The sequence below is a fragment of the Hippocampus guttulatus genome, chromosome 2 (assembly GCF_054856545.1).
Source record: "Hippocampus guttulatus isolate MCC_2025c chromosome 2, RoL_Hgut_1.0, whole genome shotgun sequence".
NCBI classification, from domain to species: Eukaryota; Metazoa; Chordata; class Actinopteri; order Syngnathiformes; family Syngnathidae; genus Hippocampus; species Hippocampus guttulatus.
The window spans coordinates 32189126-32198899 of NC_141262.1; the positions used below are offsets into that span (position 1 = coordinate 32189126).

The following is a 9774-nucleotide window of genomic DNA, read 5'->3' on the forward strand; positions in this document are numbered from 1 at the left end:
GCTTTGTAAAATATGTAAGTAGTAAACAAGTTGAATAACATAAAATAACATGATATAATGTTATTTATGTTATTTCCCACGTGAAGAACTCCTGTAAACCTTGCAGTATTGAAACTCAGTGAACAAGGCATCTTAGACAAGCTGAAAAACAAATGGTGGTACGATAAGGGTGAATGTGGAACCAAGGACTCTGGAAGTAAGGTCAGTCGCTGCAGGTCTTTTGCACTGATTCCAAATTGCATTTTGACGTACTGTTCATACGCAAGACAAACCTCTCCCAACATGAGTGGTTCACATTATGTTAATATGCTGCACATAATTTCTTCTTCTTTGGACCTGCCACTAACTGTAATGCGGTCTGTGGCTTGAACCGGGCACTCCTTCTCCACATTTTTTGCCACAGAATTTTCTTTTTGTATAACACCACATGAATTGTGAACCTGTTTTAAAAATCTGTAATGATAATCCAGTGGGGAAATGAGCATGGAGTGCCTTACAATTTCAACCGAATCACAGCAGTTGTTGACAAATGCCACTTATGCCCATTCTCACTTCATGACACTTGGACCGTTATGCTGCTGTTTCTATTTACCCAACTGCTAATGAAAGTTTGATTGATTTGCGTTATTACTACTTTGCAAACCAGCTGCGTCTATTAGATTTGTTGGCCTCCTGTGGTATGATGAATGGGCAAAGCCTCTTCAAATTTGATAACAAATGCAACTTACGCTCGCGGTTGAACTGAGGCTCGGTTGGCATGCCGCAAGAAGTCAGGGAATGTAATATACTCAACATTTAACCCTCTGAAATTCGGCTTTGAGATGGTTAGGGAGCTGCCCGATCCCTCCACGCTCAAGGGGTTAAACTGCAAATAGTAAAACTCGAACAAACAGATTTTTCAATGACTACGTTCGGTAGGTAAGCAGCAGCAAAATGGTTTGATTTGATCATCTTCTCTGACTGTACTGTATGACAATGTTGCCAGAAGAGTTATACGTACATGTCGCTAAGGAGACAGGGATGGTTAGAGCCGTCGACCTAAGCGATGCTGACCGGCTTCCCAACATGGTCAAGAGTAGATCAAGACTAAAGATTTTTTTAAGGGAATGTTAATCCATTATATTGAACTGTAAACCCAAACAGACTTTCCAGGGTTGTGGCTGGTAGCGGTTAGTATGACTAATCCATGAACAGTTGCACAAGTTTGACCAGATCAGATTGACTAGTCAGGCTGATTTATTTATTTATTTGTTTTTGTTCTGTTGCACTCGCACCACTTGGAAATGCTTAACTGTGTTCTTGACTTTCCTGCAGGACAAGACAAGCGCTCTCAGCCTAAGCAATGTGGCTGGAGTCTTCTATATTCTGGTTGGAGGGCTGGGGCTGGCCATGATGGTGGCCCTGATTGAGTTCTGTTATAAGTCACGACAAGAAACCAAACGGCTGAAATTGGCCAAGAGTGCTCACAATTTTAAGCCAACTCCCCCAACCAACACCCAGAACTTTGCCACATACAGAGAAGGCTACAATGTATACGGAACGGAGAGTGTTAAGATTTAGAGGTATGTCGCCTCTCTTTTCCGTCCACGACGCACTGAGGGCATTGCATCATTTAGTTTCCCGTTGTGTCTGTTCGACTAAATTATTCAAACTCATACGGTTCTGTGTTGTTGCTGGTTCAGATGTCATGTCGGAAGAATTCAAACACAGAAGCCCACTTAGATATAAAAACCATCGCTCTTGTTTTTTCCTTGCAAGATGGAGTCTTGTGGTGATAGTGCCTCTGGCAAAATTGGAGGCGAAACGATTTACAGACCAGTACCAGTTCTAAAATTCGAACCTTGCACCATGGAAAGTCACACAAAATCCACTCGAGGGCAACTGATAGATGGCCGATTTTTGTTTGGATGTTCCAAAAAATGCCTTTCATAATAATACCGGTCAACGATTGTTGATGACAATTTTTTTATCAGAGTTGCTAGTAAACTTTTTCCTAGATGATTTTTTTTTTTTTTTTTGCTCTGATCCTTAGTTTTCTCTCGCTTTAGGTCGACAGTGGGGAATAAAATGCTACAACAATAAACACACTTATTTCTTGATTGATTCAAACCATTCCAATTTTGGTTCTGCTCCTTTCGGACATCTTGAAAACTTACCATTTCAAATCCCCAAATTTTGTAAATACAATTTCTAAATTAAGAGACATTTTCCGCATTTCCATTTTCCAACCATTCCAAATTCAAAATATTCAGCTCGTTCAGAACCATTTGTCAACAATCACATTCCCAAATCAGGAATGACATCACATATTCATCTCGAGCCATTCCAACTTAAAGTCTCACGTTCTACTTTCTTTTTTATTGTTACGTATTATTATAATCAATTCCACAACATCTCAGTCCAACCTCAGCTCTTCAGCATTCACCCACACTGTCGAAGGAAATCACATTCTCTCGTTGCATATTAGAAAGCACATTGACAACAGTGCATGTGGGGTACAGATGGAGTAAACACCATTCTCACATATGATTTTTAGGGTTTCTATTTGAGGCTAGTCATCCTTCTGTGTGCGCTTGTCCGTCGAGTGACATGTTAATTATTAATTAGACAGATTGACTGCAGCAGGACTCACAATAAACAGCTCCCGTTGCATCCCAAAAGCTTGGGATAGCACAGTCCCATCCTCCCATGAAACCACGAGACGTACAGCAGTTAGTCCATTGCACAAACACTGTTAAATAAACAGTTTCAATTGTTAGTTTTGCTTTTCATTGGGTTGTTTGCACACTTTGTCCAGTCATACACGGATGTGCACCAGAGCCCAGCAAAAATATTTTGGATCCCACCTTCTTACAACGATTGCTCACAGTGAACCCTCGAGAGGCTACTTGAGCTTTTACTGTGATTGCTGCTTTCCGGTCTTGAAATTGTTGTTGATATTATCAAGAATTAAGCGCCGGGAGCTAAAGTATAATGAAACCCATTGAGATAAGGCTGATAATTGGATGAGAGGCAGCCCTTCTCTGATTTAGTTTTTTTTAATTGAAATTGCAAACAGTGCCAAATTCACCTAAAATTCCGCACATTAATTATAATGTGTTCATGCAAGAGCCGTATCTCTCTGAAATAAAAGATTAGGTGCTCACAAGACGTGTGTCGTTTTGTTTGCACAAGTGAATATCTCAGGCACGTATGATGTCTCTGTGTTTACTCGCTCTGATTCCGATGCAAAATCATCTGACAATAATACACAGTAATTCCCTTTCATATTTGCTTCCACTTTGTATCCTGACACAGGTTTAGCAAATGTTTCCATCGTCCCATACAAATGTGATTAAATATCTCTGAAAAGGACAAGGATGACGAGGATGGAGCCAAATCCTTTTGGACCAGATACTGGTATGATAATCTGCAATGACGACACAACTGGACTGGTCATGGGAAGAGCCGATTCCCCTCCTCTCAGTGCCTTATGGAGAGTCCAATCAATGCAACACATTCTCAACGATATCGCTTTTTGCTTGAAACTCACATAAAAGAGAAGAATTGAGGGTCAGAGGGATAGTATCATATATACAGTTGAGTACATATGGAATACATGTAATGTGAGTGAATTAAAGCCATCATTTTGCAACCCTAAGCACATTTTGAAGTGCCAAAAGATGAATCTTAGATGGCGGGGGAATAATTGGTTTCTTGTAAAAGCAAATTACTCCTCATTCTCCTGCTGCCGGGTTCTCACTAGTTATATATCTCTATATATATTCAAATGTGTTCTTTCTATCGTGTCAGTGCACCGCCGGACACTGATTATGACACAATTTGATTTTTTTTACTAATCCCCGCGCCCCCCCCCCCCTTCCATTAATGGATTCATCTTCCTGAAATTCCATTTGAAACAGTTCAGAGTGTGTTGTTTGTACTCTTGGTGCCGCAGACACACACCACACAACCGGGTCAAGACGTGCACTTTCAATACTGCCAACTGTGTGTGCGTGTGCGTGTGTGTGTGCGTGTGCGTGTGCGTGTGTGTGTGTGTGTGTGTGTGTGTGTGCGCGTGTGTGTACATATACATGTCGTCAGGTTGCTCACCACCGCTAAAGTCCTCCACATGCTCTGTGACGGAAGTCGAACCAATACAATAAAAGGGAAATCAACTGTAGGTGAACTGATGAATCTAACAAAAGGATACTCGTCAAGGCTTTCAAACTGTACTATGTGGACTATCTTCTCATTTTTATTTGATTTTTTTTTTTTTTTTGCACATAAGTACATTTGAAAATGAACTGTGCTTTTCACTTTGTTTTCCTTTCAAGAGCATTACATTGTTTGGTGATTTCACGTTGTAAAATAAAAAAAGACAAAAGGGTTGCACCAGGGCGGTTCTGCAAGCTTAGCACATGTCCATATTGCTGTAACAATTACTTTCCCAAAAAGGCTGTGATTCCATAGAATTTTTAGGATAACACTTAAATCACCAGAATCTGTGGACAAATACTTTTTTCATGTAAAAAAAATCATAATGTGAAGAAAACAGCTGAAATGTGTTTGGATGAACATGACCTGTTAATATTACATGACGAAAGATTGGTCTTTATTTTTCTTTGGGGGTTTTTTTTCCCCAGAAAAAAATGCATGTAATGCTTGATGAGCCCTCAATCAAAAACTTACATTAGATTAGAAATTCAGCCCTGTTTTATTTTATTTTTTTGGTAGAGCAGTTTTCACCTTTTTCTTTTTTTGCAAGGCTCACCTTTCTGGGAGATCACCAGGCATTGTAGTGGGTAGAAAAGAGCAAGAAATGCATGCATAATTGACTGAACCTCATTAGCGAGGCAATGTACAGAGAATTTTAATACATTTTGTAAATAAAAGGTACAGAAAGGTTTTGATGTGTGTGTGTCCGTGTCATTCAGCAGGACGTCTACATCAAAGTGAAGTCAGCCAATCTAATTCTTTACATGTGTTCGCAAACTTCAGCTTGCTTTTTTGGCTTAGGTCATGCTCTTGGAAAAAAAAACATGCATAAATAAATAAGCAAGTCCCCTAACGTTAGATGAAAAATGTACCAGATTCATGAAGATTTTGTAAATTAATTTAGAAAACAATTTCCTCATAGCAATCCAAGTGTGTGTAAGATCATTCCTAGCTCATTAGTACACAATTAATTGGTGGAGATGGCACAAAAAAGTGCAACTGAGAGCAGGGGTCCGCCATCAATGGGCTGTCGCACACTTTAGTTATCGGGCTGAGGAAGAAGAAACAACATTTATTCGTGATGTCATTTACAATAAAAGTCCTTCCTGCTCTTGTCTCTGTTTTTTTTCTTTTTATATGCCAGTAATGACACAAAATAACAGAGCTGAAATAAACTCATTTCGAGGAATAGGGGGCAAAGTTCACGGTCTAATGTGACTGGGTTCCGTTGTCGACGTAATAATGGCTCAGTGGTGAATCATGTTTGTGTAACTCTCACATTGCATACCTGTCAACTTTTCGGAGCGCCAACCTGTATAAACTACCAAAAAAATCCTTATAAAGAGCAAAAAATCCTTATAACATACCAAAGCATTTTATATGTCAAAATAACGGCAGAAAAAACCCCACGAAATTTTCAATGATATTTATTGTAGATCTCCATAATACAATGTCTGGTTAATGTCTAATCATCATTCTACTTAGTGGCATTACTGTGTTCAGAGTTGTATTCCGGAAATGAAAGCATTCGAGTTGACGAGCACCATTCTGGGCAAAAGCAAACGGAACTACCTGTTAGGGGGGGAAAACAAACAAAAAACTGACATTTTCAGAATCTGTATGATTTGTGCGATACGGCCATATACGTAAGATTCACCACAAAATCTGTATGAACTATGGCTAAACCGTATGAGTTGACAGGTATGACATTGTAAAATCATCACGTTTACATTTCACAATTAAATCTGCATGTTTCGTATTCCAACAGCCAATGTAGCAATCTTTAGAGGTAGTTCGTAACTTTTGAATAAAGAAATTAACAGTGTCAGTTTTCAAAACTGCCCGTATGATCTGACAGTAGTACAACCGTGAAATGGTCTGTGGAATATAATAAAAAGCAGCTCTCTCGGTCCCCATCAAAACAACCGATAGTGCCAACCTAGAGATTTGTTGAAACAATGGTGGAATAACCATCCCCTCCCTGAAAAAAATGCCTAAACCTCGTTTGCCCAAAACTGTGCATAAAACTAGTAAAAACAGGAAGAGCAAAGCGAGCTCAGGCAGCTACAAAATTAGCAACATATCCACTTGACAGATAAGTCCATCACCTCTTTTTGATTTTTAATTGCCTGCGCAGTCTAAAAAAAAAAAAAAAAAACCTTTCAAACCAATATTTTTTTTTTTTACAGAGGTACTGTATCATTCCTTTCCAAATAAGTTATGCTACCATGGCTAATGTTTGCTTGTTTCCAGTGCACGCTACGTGCGAAGCACCTCTCATACATGCTAGTGAAGGGTGCGACTTTGGTCAGAGACTGGGGGGTCCGAGGTGGGGTAATAGTAAAGTGAGACAACAATACAATACAATACATGCTGATTTATATAGCGCTTTCACAACAGCGACAGCTGTAATAAAGCGCTTCACAAAACAGTTAACATAAAGTAAAATAATAAACACACAACATTCAAATCATGCTAGCACTTTAAAAAGGGCAAACTCCCCCTTTAATTTGATTGGCTTGCATGAATCAGCTGGTATAGCGGAAATGTAGTGTACCTTTATTGTCACTTACCGAAAAATATTGTGTTCAAAATCCTAGGCATTTGACTGCATCAAAACACATCATGACCGGATAAGAAAAGTTAGTGATGAAGGCTTTAACACTGACTGAATTATTGATGGGCTATGTGTCAGACAAAAAAAGAAAAACAACAACAAACCTTAAATCTGTATTGTCATAGTAACCAAATGTCTTCTCTCAATGGATAGATAACTTTGTTTGTTATTATTTTCTGTGGGCCTTCTTGAGGAGCATTTTTAATTTGAAGCTCAAATTGCGACTAGAATCTTATCTTGGTTGTGTGACAAAACAGTAGCAATGACTGTATGATCACAAATAACTCCGCTGTGGTGTGAATATGGTGTCAGTTAACTAGCCAGTTGTCAGACAAATACACACTTGAAGGGTTTTAACATGTAATGGTCCAGCATTGAGCTGTTAGACCGGGAAATTGTGTGCCCGTGATTTAGATTAATTGATTGTCCTCAGTCTTAACAACAAACAAAAAGGATTCTTGAACGTTTAAGACTCACGATTGCCTGCCACAATTATTTTCCAAGCAGATCAGTGAGAGCAAAATCACTCGACATAACGCTAATCACAGGATCATCAGCTAGGTTCAAATGTATAGACACCAATAGACAACAAATGTTCTTTTTTGTTTTGTTTTTTAAAATCAGAAATACAAGTAAATCTATCTAGAATTATCTAGAACTTTTTTTTGGGCTGGCAACCCTGAACTGGTTGCCAGCCAATCGCAGGTCACAGATAGACGGACAACCTTTCGCGCTCACAATCACACCTAGGGACTATTTAGAGTGCTCCATTAACCTGCCACGTGTGTTGTTGAAATGTGGGAGGCAACCGGAGTACCCGGAGAAAACCTACACAGGCGCGTGAGAACATGCAAACTCCACACAGGAAGGCTGGAGCCGCAATCGAACCCTGCTGCGAGGCGGACGTGCTAACCAGTCGATCACCATGTTTAAGAACACGTAAAGTCATCTCTGATTAAGATTTTTGTTGTTGACCAGTGTAATTTGCCTTTTAGATAAACTAAGCACTGAATGCCTGGGCAAATTGTAATTTCAAGTCTCTGGTCATTTTGTTGCAATGAATTCCTTCATTCATGGCTCCATTTTGTCACAGCACACGCACTAAATCACACAAACCTGGCAAACCTGCTTTCATTGAGAGATGATGATACTGACTAGTTTTCATAGTCATTGCACGGGTCCTATGAAACAGGCTGAGGCTCAGCGCCACTGCACAACCCAAATAAGTCCTATTGGACAAAGCATGCATTTTTTTCTTTGCTCAGTTGCTTCAGGGCCTCGTGTTTTCTCTTTTATTTTGTTATAATAACTAAACGACACTGCAAGGTCAGAAGAACAATGCAAAGCATGACGCCCATGTAAACCTTTCTCTGCAAAGAGTTGACTCGACAGTTAAAGCGGGCAGAGCGGGCAGTTCATTGGCAGTCAGAGCGAAAGAAGTGGACAAAACAGAAGCGAAACAGCAATTTGAAGAATAAAGTGACACGCAAGAAAGGAGAGTAATCACATGAGTAGAAAAGCTCATTTCCTCCCAATAGACGACGACAGTAATCATTCCCCACTAAGTGTGTGTTTATTCTTCTTGTCTGTCTTAAGTTGTGTAACTCTGCTGGGTCTTCTACCTTGCTGGCTGAAACGACCTGGAGTTGTGAAAAGCAATCTGATCTAACATGGGCTCTACCACTGTGTTCAGGAAGAAGGTGTGAGACAGGAAAGTCAAAAGACTAAATGGATGTGTCATACTTTGATTAGCATCACAAGAAAACAGTTTTTTGGTCTGTTAGCTTCTTCAGTTTTCAACAAGATGCAGTGACTTTTTTTTTTAAGAAAAACAATGAATAAATCAGATTCCAAGGCACTTGTTCCATTTCATAACTTTTCCGCTTCATTCATTCATTCATTTTCCGATCCGCTTATCCTCACTAAGGTCGCGGGGGGTGCTAGAGCCTATCCCAGCTGTCTTCGGGCAGTAGGTGGGGGACACCCTAAACCTGTTGCCAGCCAATCGCAGGGCACACAGAGACGAACAACCATCCGCACTCACACTCACACCAGGGGATAATTTTGAGTGTTCAATCACCCTGCCATGCGTGTTTTTGGAATGTGGGAGGAAACCGGAGTACCCGGAGAAAACCCACGCAGGCCCGGGGAGAACATGCAAACTCCACACAGGGAGGCCGGAGCTGGAATTGAATCCAATACCTCTGCACAGTGAGATTGACGCGCTAACCGCTGTACCACCGGGCCACCTTTTTCCGCTTCAGTTCATTTCAAATACACCCAAAGAAATCCTGTCATGATTCTGTTTGTGACCAACAGGTGGCACTGTAGGGCTCCCCCTGCAGCTGCACACCTGTTGGTTATGTAATTAGTTGTTTAAAAGGACTCCCGGCACGACCACTCAGTGTCGGGTCATTGTTGCTGTTTGTTTGCTACTGTCATGTATGTTTGTCATGTTTGTTTCTCTCATGGTTCTGTTCTTGTTAGTTTTTTGCCACAGTCATGGTTTTGGTTTGGTACTTTGGATTCCTTGTGTTCTTAGAACTTTGTTTGTTTAGGATTTTGTTTTCTCTGTTTGTTTCAATACACTTCTTCAAGTACACCCTGCTCCTCCCTCCTGCCTGCTTTTTGGGGTCCACCACCACCTCGCAACGTGACAAATCCAACGAGTGTCTCGCACACGGGCATGTATATGAATGGACCGGCAATTGGCCCCGCGTGGCGGAAGCCAGGGGACAGCCATCTTATGTTGTCATTTTTACGAACGACTTCTGGGGTTATTTTACATTGAAAACAGTATCAGTACATGTTTTCCACTAGGTTCCCTGAATGGAGTAATGAGGGCCACTCAAGGAACCAACTTCACCGTTTGTATTCACCATTCAGTGTATTTTACAATAAATCCTGATTTATATAGGGCTTTTTCAACAGCTGTTTTTCATTATCTTATGATCACAATC

The 9774-nt window shown here is 40.4% G+C and overlaps 1 protein-coding gene across 5 annotated transcripts in view; it reads left to right on the forward strand.

Moving 5' to 3' along the window:
• The window catches only part of LOC147209608 (glutamate receptor 3-like), a 130265-nt gene extending 125377 nt beyond the window's left edge, over positions 1-4888 (forward strand). The window contains exons 14-16 of one of the 5 annotated variants that reach the window (XM_086105723.1): positions 87-201; positions 1315-1562; positions 3298-4888. In XM_086105723.1, the coding sequence (XP_085961849.1) occupies positions 87-201; positions 1315-1560 (361 nt within the window). In that variant the 3' untranslated portion in view covers positions 1561-1562; positions 3298-4888. Of the gene's footprint in view, positions 1-86; positions 1563-3297 lie in introns of those variants that run through there. The other 4 variants (XR_015100263.1, XM_086105722.1, XM_086105724.1 and 1 more) reach the window with 4 other exon arrangements.
• The last annotated feature ends 4886 nt before the right edge of the window (positions 4889-9774 follow it).